This window comes from Durio zibethinus, chromosome 26 (genome assembly GCF_047325235.1).
Source record: "Durio zibethinus cultivar Kanyao isolate XHJ-2024 chromosome 26, ASM4732523v1, whole genome shotgun sequence".
In the NCBI taxonomy this organism is placed as follows: Eukaryota; Viridiplantae; Streptophyta; class Magnoliopsida; order Malvales; family Malvaceae; genus Durio; species Durio zibethinus.
In genome coordinates this window covers 1885422-1902781 of record NC_143187.1, presented here as the reverse complement: position 1 = coordinate 1902781, position 17360 = coordinate 1885422, and the positions used below count along the sequence as shown (strand labels likewise).

The window sequence follows — 17360 nt, the reverse complement described above, 5'->3', positions numbered from 1 at the left end:
ATGTAGATTGGAAACTCTGCACAATCTATCTAAATTTGCTTGACAATAAGCTTCATTAATGCAGAAAAAAAAAAAAAAAAAAAAAAAAAAGGAATAATGATGTCCTAGACCAGATATACTCAAATCAATAAACCCTTACAAATAAGGCATAGTCGGTGTCCTTTGTCTTTATATAAAAGCAACGCTTTGGCGACAACTCCGATATTTGATTCAGTTGCTTAGTGCACGATTCCTTCAATTTCCAAGCAAGTTCGAATGCCTACTTTCTTAAATAAAAGAAAGAAGCCAAACCTCCATGCCTAGTTGCGTAATTCTTTCCAAGGTTAATTTGGTTATTATCTTTTCAATGAAGAGTTTATGTTCAAAAGTCAGTTCATCATATCTCTTTCAAGTTTTGTCTAAATTTAACCCAATAAAAAACGACAAAGACAAAGGTTTGCATATCTATGATGAAAAAAAAAAAATCATCATCTAAAACGTGCTGAAAGACATCCGCTTTTACGTTCATCAAACAACACTGCTTAGCAGCAGAGCGGATGCATTGGTTTCGTTATCATGCTTTTTCAATCATGCTTCGTTTAAATGGCAGTGAAAAGGATTTGGACTGCACCATTATATGGCATAATTTAGAGATGAAAGGATATGATGGTACGATAAGAATTCTTTTTCGCATGAACTCAGTCCACTTTTACCTTAGGTGAAGCCCTGCCTAACTTGAGCTGAAAGCGAAGAGGCTATGGCATGAAAATCTCGTTGAAGAGTTTCTGATTCTTGGAAAATGACACCATTTGAATTAGCACATGATTCAATTTAAATGATCAAAATATAAAAACTTTCATTGCGTTCTTCAAATTTGAACATTTTAAAAAAGTTCATTGACTAGTAATGACTATTGACTACCCATGTTCAAACTTACAACTGCATTTTTGGCATGCCATTTTCTTCTTTTAGCTTAAGAAAGGCTCTTTGATGGTACCAGAAACAAGTGCAGATTTTGTCTTGCTCTCTTCATACTTGCCAGCGAGGGAATCAAATAAAATTCCAGCACCAACACCAACAGCCAAATCAATGGTGTAGTGACCCCTTGTACCTAGCAACCTCGCAGCTTGGAGCACATTGAGAGTGTCAAATAACCATGCCAATTCCCATCTCTGCATCCGCCTCATGTCTAACGATGCAATCACTGATCCAGCAACATGGCCTGAGAAGAAGAGGAAAAATGATACATTCCCTACCGGAAAATCCACTCCTGATCCTACAAATTCCTGCCATTGATGAACAAATTACATTAAATCAACCTTGGAAAAGAGAAACTTTCCCATTTTTCTTTCCAACAAAACTTCCCAACAAGATTTAGACTGTCCTGTTCCTGAAAACTATAGAAAAAGATTTATACCTCAGGTAATGGGAGCTGCGTGGAGTAACCAAGAATCCCACGACATGTAAACATGAACAAAGCAGAAATTGTGGCCCTTGGCCGACCCTCCATTAGCCACGTCCACAGTATATAAACCGTCTGCATCCCAACAAACACCTAACCCCAAACATGTAATAATGTAACCAAAGAAATTAAACATAACAAAACCCAAAAAAGAATATCAAGTCTTAAATTCATTATAATTGAACTTGTTAGAGAACAATTTAAAAGCATTCAAATACCGTATTAAGAGCAGCTAATAACGTATTAAGTTCCGGCCACGAAACCAAAGCGCGATGGAAGGAGCGGGTAACGACGAACCCCAAATCAAATGGCGGCGACGAATCCGGCACCATCTGAAGCGAGTACTCCACGTACATGAAAAACAACAACCCGGCCGCGAAAACACACGGTAGCCGGTGATATCTCGCCACGTACACAACGTCATCTAGAGTCCACTTCAAGAACGAGGCTTTCCCATGATAAACGCCACCGTTAAAAACATTATAATAACCACCATTGCCATGAACGCCTATATTCTTATCAACCATGACGTTAAAGTCGTTGCTTCCGACGTTAGCCTTGTTAGAACGTTTATAAGGAGAGCTAAGAAGCGTCGTCGTGGCGCTGGTGGCGGCGGCCGCGTTCATGGTTGTTAATGGTGATGAAAGAAGGAGACATGAAGGGAAGAACGTGAATGTGATTGTCAATGATTATACATAGAAGACAGAAAAAAACAATGGCGGGGTTTCCAAAGAATTGTTGGTGAGAAATTGATACCAGAAAATTAAATTTAAATTTTGTTTTTATTCTAAAAAAGTTTCATTTAATTGCTTCTGTGGGGTTTCTTCATTAATTAATTTATTTTTGTTTTACCTCTCTCATTGTATTTGCCTCAGATTTCGACGAAGAACCAACAAATCACATAAAAACATGAAAGGCGTTTTACAGGGATCTAACGGTCGGTTGAAATACATGGAAACTTGAAACTTTTGCACTGCTTTTGCTGCTTTATTTATTTACCCTTTCTGTTATAATTAATTGATTCTTTTATCAATTTTTTTAACTTTAACTACTATTATTTTAAATATTTTAATTAATTAAATTTTATAAAATATATATTTAATAACTATTTCATTCCTTCAAAGTTTCTTCAGAATTTAAATAATTTTCAATTAAAAGAATAAAATATTTAGATATTTTATTTCCGAATGAGATTTTAAAGACTAAAAGAAACTTGTTTAGTTTTTAGATAAAGATATTAATATATTAAAATTTATAAAAATAATATAATAAAATTATTTATATAAATATAAATACCATTATATTATTTTCTGGTAATTCTGTTTTGATTTGGATTGGTATCAAAATTTAAAGAAACCAAAATAAAATCAAAATATTAGTTTTGTTTGGTATTGAAACCAAACCAATTCAAACCAAAAGGTTAATTTGGTTTGATTTTTTGGTTTACACCAAATAATACTCAACCTTCCACTAGATTATGTACGATGTGGCCAATTAATTAAGCTGACATAGGGTTGTTTTCCTTAGTTGGAAGCTTGTTTTTCTTACTCATTTTTTTTATTTTATCTTGTAAAAATTTGAATTCACAATTTAATTATATTTTATATGTACAAATGAGCGAATTTTTGTGATTTATCTTTTAATTAATATAATATAATTTTATGAAATTTAAATAACAACAACAACAACAATAATAATAATAATAAACATTTTATTCCAACCAAAAAAACTGTTTTGCTTTAAACTTTTTGGTTTTCAAAATTAATAATCAACCCAAAAAACTTTAGCATGCTTATTCTTAAATCTTCTGAATATAGTTCCACAAAATTTTATTAAAAAAATATAAATGCACACAAATTATTGATAAACAAAAAAATCTAATCATTATCCTAGAAAAAATGCTATATATTAGGATTTTTAACCCCTTTTCCTTCAACTTATTAATTTTTTAGAAAATAAATCAAAAACTAAAATATTAATTAAGTTCCCTTAATTATTCTAATTCCACATACTCTCCATTTCTATTATATTTTCCTTTTTTTTTGTAAAAAAATTATTTTTTTGAATCATTGTAAATAATGATTATTAGGTATGATATGTAATCAATTTGGTTTTTTTTAATAATAACTCGTCATTGTCCGCTGCAAAGAGAATCCAGTTAGAGATGCCATGTGGCTTTGGCTGGCAGAGAAATAACGTGGTAGGACTCGAGATGGGATAATGGCTAAAATGCCTACAAAATCTTTTAAATAAAGTCAAAGTTTTGCCCAAAAAATAGAAAAAGTTCTAACCATTAGCTCTACATGTTGTTCAAGGTAGGCCATGTTTAAAACTTGCAGGCCATAAGTCTGATATTCATCGATCAAGACATAATCCCGACCTAATCCCCTTCCCAGTGATTCTAACTTAACAAAATATAACCATGTCCGTCTTCGAGCCAAACTCAAGGATGACAGTGGATTAAGTCTGAATCCGACTTGATGATGTTTTTTATACTTGTATCTTATTATATTATATAAATCGTATTCAAATTAATTTGAAATTAATAAAATATTATTTTTAATATAAATATAAAATTATATATATAAATATAAAATTAAATAAATAATTAAAAATAACTTTCATATATACCAAATCAAATTGAATTTACTCGATCTGATTTTTTTTTTTAATTATTTAATCCGACTCAAAACTTAATTTCTTAAAAAAAATTTTAACCCTAAAAAATTGAATCAAAACTCACCAAAAGCAAGTTAGACTATCATCTCTAAACACGTACAAATTTTTTAAGAAAAAATTATAGATGACAGATTGTAACCTGACTTACTTGTTTCTAATAACAATAAAAACAAAGATCAGATAATTCCCTGTTACATGATACCAGAATACGTAGAAACCCTGAATACTTATAGTAATTGTTCTGGGAAATATTAGAGGCAAAAACTCAGTGCTAATCACTAATTTCCTCCCTTACCTTTTTTTTTTAATTATATTCAACGTTTCTGTACCTATTTGTTGCCATTTACGGAGGGAATACCCCAAGTCTAAAACCCACTAAAATTAATGATGGACCTATCACTCTAAGACATACATACCTGTGTATTCTAAAGCTAGAAACCTAAAACCCACTGCTCCCCCTTAAAATAAAATTGGGACACACTGTCTTCAGTTATAACCATGAAAAACTGTTGCTACCTTGGCTGTTGATCAGATCCAGCTGTAGACGAGATAGTAGGTGCAGCACCATTTTCAAGTGTCGGCGAGGAACCCCACTTTCCGTCTTCTGGTGGCTCCATAACAAGAACTCCACCATCACTTAGTCCAAGTGCAAACTGATTAGGTTCAGATGGATGTGCTGCGACCACTACCGGATATACCCTACCACTGCCAAACAATAATGTCAGCAACAAAGGCAAAAAGATATACAAAAAGAATGTTATGTCTGACGTTAGTGAGGGCAAGGCATACCTAGGATTTGAAGGTAGATATGAACCAGGATTAATCCGACACCTGAGTTGGAGGGTTGTGGAAGTGAGAATACATACGCTTCCATCTTCTAAGCTTACATAGATTGACTGGCTATCACATGAATACACAGCATCTGTGATCGAGCCACTTGATTCTCGGGGAATCCACTGTCACAAGAATCAAAATACACAAAATAAATACATAACAATTTGTCATTACAAAACTTAAAACTAGCTATTTCTGAAGCATGAGCAATTAGTAGTTTCAGGAGACAAACAAATGGCAGACATGATATAATTAGGACAAGAATAGGAGATAAAAGTGATTTAACAAGAGAGAGGTATCAAAGGGAGCATGGGATGGTCAGGTACCAAATTGTATAACACTTCATTTCATTTTAACATTTAAAAGATATATATACTTAGTTGTTGTGAGTATGCAAAACCAACTTAGCTAGTCAAACTATATATCACTCTAAAGGATCTTCAAAATGACCTTATTCACCTTTAATAAGAGAAAAAAAAAATGCAAGTATTACAAACATCAAGCCTAAAAAATCAGAGCATGATGTATCTACCTGTTTAAGGCACTCTAGTTTTGGAGCTTCATATATGGCTATCTGTGTTGCATGGACAGCAAGTAGATGTGTCTGGTCTTGGTGAAACTGAACTCGGGTCTGTCCAAGAGGGTTTGGCACATGACTACTAGGAATCTGCAAGAATTTGCTAGCCTGCTTTTCCCATCCATCCATGCTCCATACAAACAGCTGGAAAAAATAGAGGATCTTAAAATTCCAGAATTCTACAAGTTCTCATAAGTAGTAAAAAAAGATGACAAAAGAAAAGATTAGCAATTTGTGAATAGCCTATTTCTGCCTCCAAACACATCTCAATACTGAAAATAGTAAAAGATCTGTTAACATTTCAATAATTCTACTAGTCAAATATAACAAACCTGTGCATCAGCTCCTGATGACACCAAAATGTTTAAAACATTTGAAAATGCAAGACCAGTAACTCTCTTCTGATGACCTCTCAACTTGCTTTTGACCTGCACAAAGCAATTTAAGTCTACAAATGTGCTTTTATTATTTACTCAAAATATTAAATTCTACACTTATAAAACAAGTACCTGATCAACCCGGACATTGTAGATTTGAATTGAAGAGTCATCCATGCCTATGGCAATAATGTTGTTGTCCTGGGGATGGAAGGCAAGAAAAGTTGCAGCAGGTGGTGGAGCCATGAATGTTGTCATTGTCTGCCAAAGAAATAAGCTCATATAAGGAAAATGTGACCAGCATGAATTACATCTACATGTCAAGCAAATGCAATATATATATATATATATATAAATGACTCCAAGAAATTAAATTACCTTGAATGTCATCATGTTAAACAAGGAAATTTTCCCTCCTGATGCGGACATGACATAAGAATCATTCTTAGAGAGAGCAAAGCATGGAACAGCATCTTCTTGGTTTGTCTCACATATATCATTGGTCATCAATATTCCACTAGAAGGTTGCCATAACTGTGGTGGTGAAGCACTAGTTGCCTAGACGAAACAAAGCATTGTAAATAGGTGGCCCACAAGTAACTAGATGATAGACAACGCAGTGTTTAAGGTCAAGGTATAAATACCTTTCCAGAAAGGTTATGCTCATTCTTCTGCCATTTCCACAATTTGTGTACGGCGTTGTCTGTCAATACTAGTATGGCACCTCCTGAGTTTGTATATATCATTCTAACAACCTGTTTTGAAATTGAAAAAATAGTTAGGGGCAGGAGGTAAAAGAAACAACTCACAGCTTAAGCATATGCTTCATATCCAGCCTTTCTCTTAAAAAAATCAGCATATTTAGTTGCAGAAGTTTTTAAACTTTGTAGGGAAACACTAAGGCTAAAGCTTTCGGAATAAAGATGAAGAAAAGAAAATAGAAGCTCAATGAAAGAAGCCAATTCTTTAGCCCAATCTTAAAAGATTTTAAACCCATCCCCCCCCCCCCCCCCAAAAAAAAAAATCAATAAATACACACACCCCTAAAAAACAAATCCTACTCCTTTACTTGAAAATTTAATATTTTGGGATATTGATAGCATTATTTTGATCAAAATACTTAAACAAGCATATGGTCAATCATGACTCATTGAATAAAAACAAAACAATGATTCAGCATGTCCACAAGCCTGCATAACAAAAACTATACATTTTAAACCTTTATATCCTCATTTGAAGAGCAAACCAGATCATAAGTTTTTTCAAATTTTACCAATAAAAAGAAAACCATAAATTTTGTGTTGACATTAACAAAGCTAAAGTTAAATCACCCCAAAAAAATTCTAGATGCAGTTATTAAGCTTTTCCTCAGGACTCAAATCAAGTGGTTTCTCTTTAGGTCATTAACTAAAAAGAAAAAGAAATAAAAATGAAAATGATAAAACAGAAATTATTGAAGAACCATCCCAAATTTAATTCCAGATGGGACTTCAAAATGTCCTCAAGCAGCAATGCATAAAATAATGTGGAAATGATGCGTGCATTAACATCACATAACAGGAGACTTGGTCAGAGAGCAATGCATACCCTAATTGGCATCAAGCTCTCTGGAAGACGCAAGGAACGAAGCTGAGATGGTTCATTTATTTCAGTCAGCTTCCACATCTTAGATTTCTCCAACTCATCAGTGACTCTTGGTTTCACGTCTGGCAAAGTACGGCTGTCCCCATTCTGCAAGAAAAGCAAGTACAGATTGAAAGAATTGCGATTTAGTCAACCAAGGAACTCAAATATATTCAACAGGTTCCAGATTTGCCCAGTGAAAGTTGTTCTGCTATATGAACAGCTTAACATGAAAACCAAGCACATCTCTTCATAGAAGAATCATGGTATTCCCATGACAGGCATCAATGCTTACCAATCCAACAATTGCTGTCATTGGTGCACTTCTATCTGCAACAGCAATGCTTGTTCCAGTAGTTGAGCTTGAAGCACCGAATGTGCCAATTATGGGTCCCTGAAAGAAATGGTGCATTCACAATTATGTTCTACTCAGATATGGGGCCTCTGAAAAGTGTCAGAAAGGTTATTTTACCTTTGCCACAGCCGTAGAAGCAGCTCTAGAGGCATCAAGAACACGATCAAGTGCACGAGCTTCAATGGAGCGCAAAAGCCTAGCACCATCAGCATTTGCAAGTATTTTGATTCCATTTTCATTTGTCGAGACAGCAAGCAGAATTCCATCTTTATTAAAGCGTAGGCAAGGAGAAGCCTGAAAAAATGTGTCATACTTGCGAACTTAAAGGAGATGCTTTAGGAAAATAACTACATTAACAAGAGACCCATTACCGGCAATCCACCGTCAGCATTAGTGGCTGTCAAGAGGTTAACATGTTCCATGTCCCAAAATTTGACTTGGAACTCATCACCTGCAGCCAAGAATCGATTTCTTGTTGTATCAAACTGCACAACCCCCACAGACCGCTTTCCAAGACCATGATATGTCCGTTTGACAGCACCCTCACTTTCAATCCATTCAACAATGTGTGACTCACCCTCTTTATTAGTCCCACATGAGAATAGCCTGCAATGAATATATAACTATAAGACCAAAATAGAATAAGATAATATAAGATGAAAATGTACAGAATCAAATTACAGAATAGTAAGAAAACAAATGGAACCATATTCAGGCCACTGAAAAGAAAGAAAAAAGAAAACCATACCTGGTCCCATCAGCACTGTAGGCCATTGTTGTGCACGAATGACCAGGTGCATTGTAATCAACTCTTGAACCCATGTTATCATACAACCAAGCTTTTATTTTTCCGTCAATAGCTGTGGAAAATATGAACTAGTGGATGGAAAAGAAATCATCAGTCATCAGTAAGCATATCTAAAATAGAAAAGCAAATAAGTAGAGACACATTCTAATGACCCAGTAGGCATAAGTATTCTCATTTGCATAAAAAAATTAAAAATATGAGAATTTCTGAAGTTTTAATTTGAAAGGGTAAAAGTTGCAGAACCTGTGAGAATAAGATTTTAATTCCATCTTTTTTGGTATAATTTTGTTATCATCAACACTTAAGGCGGAGGCCTACAGAATGAATGCATTTCATTTTGGTAAAACTAAGGAGATTTTGATATCTACAACCAGCTTCATCACACCCCTCCCCCAAAAAATAAATAAATAAAAAAAGCTGAACAAGGAAAAAGAACAAAAACTGATACCTGAATGCCTTCCTTATGATGTGGGCACACTGAATAAACAGGGGCTTCATGACCCTCAAAAGTGTACTGCTTATTACCATTAACAGCATCCCATACCTGCACAATGTTGGAGCCTTCAAATAGTAATCAAGAGGCATACTGTTTCTAATGAATGGAAAATTTCTGAACAAAGCAAACCTTAATCGTCTTGTCCTCTCCACAAGTTATGACACACAACTGTTTATTTGGTTGAGAGAAAGCAAGATCACTAACATTACCAATATGAGCCTCAATCTGGAGAATTAAATAAATAGAAACGCAATCAGCTGTCAACAAAATAAAAGAAAAAAAACTTAATCACTAGTTAACCTTCTTGAAACAGGGGGAGCAGTCCTAGAAAGGAAAAAGAAAAGAATCTAAACCCCCGATAATAGCTTCCTGTAATGACATTGCAAAAATTATTATTGGGTATAAATGCAATTCTGCAGCAACAATCTCACAGCACCATGTTTAATTAACCTCAACCTGTTTATCCCCCAGAACTGCCGTAGTGCCATCCAATTGTTATGGTTGTAACACCCGGCCATCCATCTTTTAACAGAAGATTAGAACAGCAAGGCAATTTTAGTCTAACAAGGGTACCTGGCCCAAATTATCACTAATGCATTTGGTATTCAGAGGCTGAAATGATGCACATGGTTATTGTGTGGATGACTTTTCTTTTTCCTTTTTTTTTTTCCTTAAGAGTAGAGAGATAAATCCCAACATCAACCCACTGCTGCTACTATCTCCGCTTCTGTTGGCCAAGCTAGAAGGCTTAAATAGCACTTTGCATGGGTAGAACTTATTTTACTGAAGATCAGCCAAATTATGGAAAATTATCATTAATTTACTTGGTGGCTGTTTATTAAAAGGCACATATAATTAATTTATGGATAACTTATTTCTCCTATTGATAGATGGATGTCTATAGCATATATGTGAAACATACATATATAATTTATACTTATGTGAAAGATATAATTGACCTTCAAAGATGGTTTAGATTTTAAAGATTGGATGATTCATAAAAGTGCCAAAAATATGATTGATCCACAAAGAATGTTACACGTACCTCCAGATGATCCCTTAAATCATCACTGCCATGATATGAATATATATGCACAATATGCTTGGAATATGCAACACCTGTACCAAAAATAAAATATGAGTTACCATCACTGGAAGATGCCAAACTGTTGATTTAAGAGCCAAATTAGCCATTGGAATTGGTGTACAGAGCTTCAATAATTTTTCATCCACCACAGCGGGAGGTAGAGAACAGAGAGGCAAGGAGGAGCCCGGCAAGTACTCTACTTTTTAAAAGGTAATTTTGAAGCTTAAATAGATACTTGCTTTAAGCACTTAGCAATATATTGTATGAATAGCACACAATAACCATTATAGTAGATGTCAACATCCAAATCCGCTGGAACATACCCAAAAGGGCACCATCTGGACTCCAGATAACACGATTCACTGCAGCAGTATATTCACTAGCCAAGGATGCCTAGAAAGCAGACATTGGACAGAGCTCAGTATCAAAATCAATCCTAAGAACCTAGCGGATATAGTACAACTAGAATTTTCTGACAGAAGAAGCTTACCTGCAAGATCCTTGAGCATGCACCAAGATCCGAAACCTTGAATTTTTTAGAAACAAGCCTCTCTCGGCTCCCAACCTCCCAGATTGTAATATCACCAATGTTTGTACCAACTAAATTCGACGAGAAAAAACATAAAAATAGACAAGTCAAATTTCTTTGAAAAAACCTTAGTCAACCAGAAAATGACGAGCAACCAAAATCAAAAAAGCCAATTTTTGAAAAAAAAAAAAAAAGAAAGTACTAACCGAGAAGCAAAGTTTGCTGCACTGGATGGAAATCCATACTCTTAACAGTTGAACCCTGACTTAAATCTGAGAAGACATTCTTTGGCAAATCTTCGGATAATGAGTGGGCATAGCTCTGGGCAGGGTATGTGACTGGTAAAATATTCACTGCTAGATTATTCATCTGCAAAGCAAAATAAGCCAGGTAAAACTAAATGAGTTAAATCCAAATAAAAGGATGAAAGAAAGAGAAAAGCAAAAGTAAACATGAAAGACATAAGGGATTTCTAAATAATATCCAACATCAAGTTTTAACATAAGCATCTTTTGGTCAATAAGAGGACAAAATTGCAAAAAAGTAGGGAGCAAAATATAAAAATTACTATAAAAAGGATTAAATAATTTCAAGATAGCAAGTAAATGCATCGTTCAGACTTTTAACCTAATAAGACTTGAGAGAAGGAAAGGGAGAAGATATAGTACCTGTACCTCTTCAGATATTCCAAAGGGTCTTGGTCTCTTTACTACATTCTCAGAATCTGCAGTTTGATAGTCCATTGCCAGGTTGTTAGTTGGAGGAGTCCTAGGGCGCTTTGCCGTAGATGCTACCAAATACAATATATACAAACAGAAAGGAAAAGAAAAGATGATAAGACCTACTTGAAAATAACAAAGTAGAATGCAGAAAAAAAAAAGATAAGGAATAATCCAATAGCTGAATCAAGCAGATTCCGGTGAGCAAAAGAAAAATTCTAATCAAACAGTTGTAATAATAAGCACAACCAAGTTAAATGTACATGACCATAAAAAATATTTAAAAGAATCTTAAAACCAAAAGATAGAAAATATACAAAGAAATGCATATGAAATGGTCTTAAAACATAATTTTACATGTAAAAGTCAACATAAAAATAAAAAATAAAGCAAATAACTAGTTAATAAAGAATCAATCACCCAAAACAAAGAAAAATTTTCTCCAGCATCTTATGAAATAATTTTAGCACAATTTTAGTTTTTACATCCAATCTACCCCTCTAGCACAATATAAAACTGTCAAGAGCACGCTAGCAATTCTAAAAATTATTATTAAATTTATTTTAATAATACTTGAGTCAAGCTCTCTAAATGATAATACCAGTTATCTAGTAGGATAGACAATCTTGAAAGAGGATGAGAGTCAAAATCAAGGATTACATTCTCAAAAGGATGAAAAATTTGAAAATAGTCTCTCCATCACAAGTCAGGAGATCTACTTTCATCAAATGCATTTAGCTTTGGATATCCCAACAATATATGCTCCTTACACTTTTAAAGAAGTATGTATCACCACTATTAATAAAGCATCACCATCTTGCAAACTTCATTGTCGGTTAATTAATAGTTTTTTTGTAAAAATAAGAAATTCCATATATTATATGCATTCTCTTTCTTGAAATGTAATCATTGTGACAAGATTATCAAGTTTAAAGAGACACAAATGTGTCTAAAACTTATAAAATCGCCATGGTATAGGACTAATAACCCATCAGAATTGATTAACAGCTAATAATAACTACCTGCATTACTAGATGCAGATAGACCAATAGGGCCAGCTGAAACTGCTTGATGTGCCACAGGAGACGGATTAGCCATCCATCCTGCAAGAGATGCCGTAAGTGGTGCTGCCGTAAGTGGTGCTGGGGCTGGAGCTGGTGCAGGTTGAAAAGGCTGAATAAAAAGTAAACAGATGCATAAATAACCACAAAAGACAATAGACAGAAAACAGAACATCCTTAAACCCAACAACAAAGAGTACTCTGGTCACTTATAGACTTACACCATGAGCACCTATTGGAGGAAAACCGCTCACTTTAGGGATGGACCCCATTAAAGGATTGGTTACAGGTGAAGGAGCACAAGCTCCATTTGGTGGACCACAAGTATGGTCTACAAAAAGGGTTTTTATGTCAGGGTTAGGCCTTGGATTCTTGCAAAGTTGGTGCTGCCAATTTAAACTGCAAATTAACAAACAAGAGTGAAAGCATAAAAAATCCCATCCAACATATAATTCCAAGTCAATAATTAATACTACAAACACAACATTGTTCACATTACCTCTGATTGATTAGTGTCCTCAACCTAGAACTTTTTAAGGTGGGGAATTGAAGCTTATCACGGAAAAGTGGATTTGCCTCAATCAATTTTTTGAGCTCAACAAGCATTATAGCCCTAGCCGACTTGGTATCTCCATACTTGGATAGCTGCTCGTTCTCCCTGAAAATTATTCACAAAGGAATAATGAAACATCTATAAAAACATTTCTCACAACTAAGAATAATTTTGTCCATTCAGCGTAAATAACTGCAGGGAAGTAAACACAGTTCATATCACTCCTATGGAGGCAGAGTTTGACTATTTTCTAGTAATTCTAGATAAGTAATTATCCGTCACAAAAAGAAAAAAGAAAAAAAATCTCTTCACTTTTTATTATTTATTTTATTTTATTTTATTTGCTTAAGGTTGTGCACATTTCTTTTCCCTCTTCAGTAAACCCAATTACCAGTTTTCTTCAGAAAAGCACATGGATAGAACTCTAGACTATAACCTTCTTTAGCTGAGAGTACAACAACACCACCATAGAAATTTTAGAACCCAATTATCCATACGTAAAAATGTTGTATGCATTTCAAAATTTTAAGCACTTAATTATAATTTAGAAATGGAGAAACATTTTTTCATAATGCATCTAAGAAAATGTCTTGTGACCTCTTTAAACCGGACCTCCCTGTATAGAGATTTCAAATGATTGATAATGATACTCAGCACAGTTATTGCTAACAATTTGTAGGTAATCATGAATTTTTTGAAAACTTCCAGAAAAAGGTTTTATTGTTCAATGAAATTTCCAAACTGAAATTTTATACTATTAATATTATAAAAGCAATACCAATAACCTGCAATCAAATTCCAAAATAAAAAATAATAATAACATAAACACTTTTTTTATCTGAATAACATAAATACATAATAGTACATTTTAATCAAAAAGAAAGGGCATTCAAGTTTAGCACTCAAAATTGAGGGTTCCTTATATCCGTTGTTGTATCAAATGATTAAATAGAAAAATGGAATTTCAAGGAGAAAAGCTAAATGCATTGGTATTATTTATTTATTTATTTATTTATTTATTTATTTATTATTTGGTTAATAACACAGTTTCTACTTACGTAGACACATTTACACTTAAAATCCCAATAACATTTTCCCCAAATGCATGACATACAATTTCATATGGCATTCCATTTTATTGAAACAGAGCATACTTAAAACTCATACATTAAACCACCCTCAATATAGCCCACTCTAGCACCACAGAGATACTAAATTATGCATTTTCCGGCAGTAAACCACTCACATTCCCAAATCCTCACAATCAACCTTCTTAGAGCAATAATAATCCAACATGCTTCAGAATAGCAATCACATTACAAAAACATTTTTACTTACCTAAAGTTTGCCAAAGTCAATAGCATTGTAATTTCCTTAAAAAGCTCTTCATTAAACGTCGAAAACACTTTCAAATCTTTCGCAAGAATCTCCACAGCTCTACCATTGTCACGCCTACAAAAGAAAAATTAAAATAATAATAAAAAAAAAATCATTACTCTAATACTTACAATAACTCAATAAACTTACTTGTCGAGGGCTTCGAGGTACTTTTGCTTTCGAATCTCGAAGAAAATTTTCATAGAGTATCGATTATCTTCAACTTTTGTGTATCCAGACAAGTACTTCTCGACTTCATCCCATTCCCCATTGGTTACACAATCCTCAAAATATCGCATATCAAAGAAAAATCCTGACTCTTTTTCCAATCTTTTTTTTTTCAACGGTCAAAACAAACATATAAAATATAATCATTACTTCAATACTTATAATTCAATGAACACTTTAAAGCTCAAACTAATAATAATTACAGGATATTTAAGAAAATTGAAACTCAAACTAATATTTGAAATTCCTTTCACCTGTCCATTTTTTTCTCCGATTTTCAAGGTAGCCAAACAAAACCAAATTGAAGAAAAAAAAGATAAAGCGAAAATTAAGCTTACTTGTGAACGGTTTCTTTGAATTTCTCTTCATCAAGAAACTGAAGTATGAGAAATACCAGTTCTCTACTCAACGAAGACATTTCTTTTTTTTTCTTTTCCTCGTTTCTATCTCTCTTCGATCCAAAGAAAAAAGAAAAAAAAAATAACGGATCGATTCAAGAAATTTTTCAAAGAAAACACAAAATTAGGGCTTAATTTCACGGATCCAAATTAAGAACAGTTGAGTGCTTTTGGATTGACTTTAAGACAGAAAAAGAAAAGAGCAAGAGAGAGAGAGAAAGAGCAGATCGAGACGTGAGAAAGTTGTGAATAACGACGAGAGGGTGTGTCGATTTATGTAGTGAGACGTTTCTTGTTCGCTTTTTAGTCTGCAGAATTTAAAGAGAGAAAAGGAATGTGAAATGAAGAAATCTGGCGTGTTTGGAAAAATTAAAATTACCATTTTATATAAGGGTAGTTCTGGAAGTGGGGAGTAAATTATACGGTGGCCTGCCAACAGCATTGGTTTTAATGGACTTGCACTTACTTATGTTATTTTACTTGAGAAATTGTTAAAGTTTTTAAATTTTACCAATAAAGCGTATAGAATGACACATGTATTTTTTTAAATATTAAAAATAAATTAAATGTGTCAATTTTTTAATTTTATTATTAATAAGAATATAAACTCCTTTAATTACACTATTAATATTATTCGTTAAACTCTTAATTATTAATTTAACGAAAATTTTTATGATTTTTTTTTATTTTTGAATATATTTGATCATTTATATATTTATATCATATAAAATTTTAAAATTTATATGATATTTTATATAAAAATTATGTATCATAATTTATGTTAATATGAAAATATGAAATATATTCTTTTTAATTTTATTAAACACATATAATTATTATTAAAATTTTAAATTATATCATTTTATTTTATATTTTTATATTATATTATTATATCATATTTTAAATTATTATGTACAAATTATTATTTTTCTATTTTTTAATATTTTTAAAATATGAATTTAGTTTATTGATAAACACATCATTTGATCTTATTTTGGATGGTTTAAGATTAACAATGGTCCTGTGTTGAACATGGAATTCCAATGGTATGCACGCACCATACTTTTCCCTTTTAAACATTTATTTCTTTCTTTTATTTTTCTCATTGGGTATCACGCACACCTGCGTGCGCGTCAAGATGTGAACCAAACTAACACGTAGATGAATTGATTGTGACCAATTAATCCAGAAAAACTCTCTCACGTGTATAAAACTTCTTAGGCAGCATAACTCACAGATCGGTCTAAGCTGTCTAACGCGCCTAGAATTTCGGTGGTTTACTGTAAGTGATAAAGCCTAAAAAGGTGATAAGACATGTGTTTATTAACTGAACTTATCATATCACGGTGATAAGTAGATCTATTTATCAGAGTTGCGTGTGCCTCGATAATAAGCATAGTTGTTTATTTTTAATTGTTTTTTTTTTAAGGAAGGCAAAAATGTAACAAACATATTTCTATTTTTATTTGCTAGAACAAAGGGGTGATGTGGAACTGTGAATGGTGTATGATATCATTATTTTATAAAAAAAGAAAAGAGACTAGAAACTAATCTTTTAAAGTTTTCATGATTTATGCATTTTTTTACATTATGAAAATTACAGATACAAAAATGTAAATCATTAATTTTATCTAATTTTAAATGTAATAATTTTGAAAATTATCTATATTTTATAATGAAAAAAACTCGAACTTAAACTTAAGTTTTAATATATCAGTAAGTTCCTCTAATTAAATTTAATTTTATTTTGGAAAGGCAATTGGAAAATTTAAAGAGCAAAATGATACTAAATAATTTAATGGCAAAATTATGCTTCAATGTAATGAAATCTCTTTTCAACCTAAACATTTCCATGTTGAATAAACCAATTACTTATAATAATATTGTTTGTAATTTTATAAAATTTTAGTTTTTTTATATGTAATCTTGTTGTTACAATTGTGCTTCTCTGAGGCATTTAGCATAATTACTAGACGTGTTTGGATTAGTCCTCTTATCCGCCTATAGTAATTAGATTATTTATAATTTATAATTTAATGAAATTAAAATACATTACCTAAATTATTGACACTTAATTCTATTTTTTTGATTGATATGTATTGGTTTTTTTATTTGTTAATTTTAGAGATATTTTTAACATTTCATATTTTTTATTTTATAATTTTTTTGAAAATTTAACACAAAATTAATGCTATAAATGACTTTTAAATTATAATAA

At 32.6% G+C, this 17360-nt stretch overlaps 2 protein-coding genes across 3 annotated transcripts; both read right to left on the bottom strand.

Annotated features, from left to right (window-relative positions):
- Positions 1–815: 815 nt before the first annotated feature.
- Positions 816–2435, bottom strand: LOC111318527 (phosphatidylcholine:diacylglycerol cholinephosphotransferase 1-like). Its single transcript, XM_022921390.2, has 3 exons — positions 1660–2435; positions 1397–1534; positions 816–1265 (listed from the first exon to the last, which is right to left on the bottom strand). The coding sequence occupies exons 1-3, from the start codon at positions 2065–2067 to the stop codon at positions 948–950; spliced, it is 864 nt and encodes a 287-aa protein (XP_022777125.2). The 5' UTR covers positions 2068–2435; the 3' UTR covers positions 816–947.
- Positions 2436–4245: 1810 nt separating this feature from the next.
- LOC111274435 (topless-related protein 4-like) lies at positions 4246–15434 on the bottom strand. 2 transcript variants are annotated; one of them, XM_022859083.2, is made up of 25 exons: positions 15083–15434; positions 14667–14846; positions 14478–14591; positions 13086–13244; positions 12808–12985; positions 12548–12698; positions 11475–11596; positions 11013–11175; positions 10768–10877; positions 10601–10670; positions 10236–10309; positions 9320–9415; positions 9143–9238; positions 8635–8762; positions 8258–8492; positions 8004–8180; positions 7827–7925; positions 7496–7639; positions 6553–6663; positions 6287–6466; positions 6041–6169; positions 5864–5959; positions 5487–5675; positions 4910–5076; positions 4246–4825 (listed from the first exon to the last, which is right to left on the bottom strand). In XM_022859083.2, the coding sequence occupies exons 1-25, from the start codon at positions 15160–15162 to the stop codon at positions 4633–4635; spliced, it is 3441 nt and encodes a 1146-aa protein (XP_022714818.2). In that variant the 5' UTR covers positions 15163–15434; the 3' UTR covers positions 4246–4632. The 2 variants fall into 2 exon arrangements, with proteins under 2 accessions (XP_022714818.2, XP_022714819.2); XM_022859084.2 differs by having other exon boundaries at positions 11481–11596.
- Positions 15435–17360: the final 1926 nt, after the last annotated feature.

Excerpts from the sequence above, each read along its gene's own strand:
- LOC111318527 (XM_022921390.2), bottom strand. The coding sequence starts at position 2,067 with ATGAACGCGGCCGCCGCCACCAGCGCCACGACGACGCTTCTTAGCTCT. Across the intron at positions 1,535-1,659 it reads TATTAGCTGCTCTTAATACG|GTGTTTGTTGGGATGCAGAC; the intron begins GTATTTGAATGC and ends GTTTGGGGTTAG. Across the intron at positions 1,266-1,396 it reads CGCAGCTCCCATTACCTGAG|GAATTTGTAGGATCAGGAGT; the intron begins GTATAAATCTTT and ends CATCAATGGCAG.
- LOC111274435 (XM_022859083.2), bottom strand. The coding sequence starts at position 15,162 with ATGTCTTCGTTGAGTAGAGAACTGGTATTTCTCATACTTCAGTTTCTT. Across the intron at positions 7,640-7,826 it reads TGACAGCAATTGTTGGATTG|AATGGGGACAGCCGTACTTT; the intron begins GTAAGCATTGAT and ends CTTTTCTTGCAG. Across the intron at positions 5,676-5,863 it reads CATCAGGAGCTGATGCACAG|CTGTTTGTATGGAGCATGGA; the intron begins GTTTGTTATATT and ends TATTTTTTCCAG.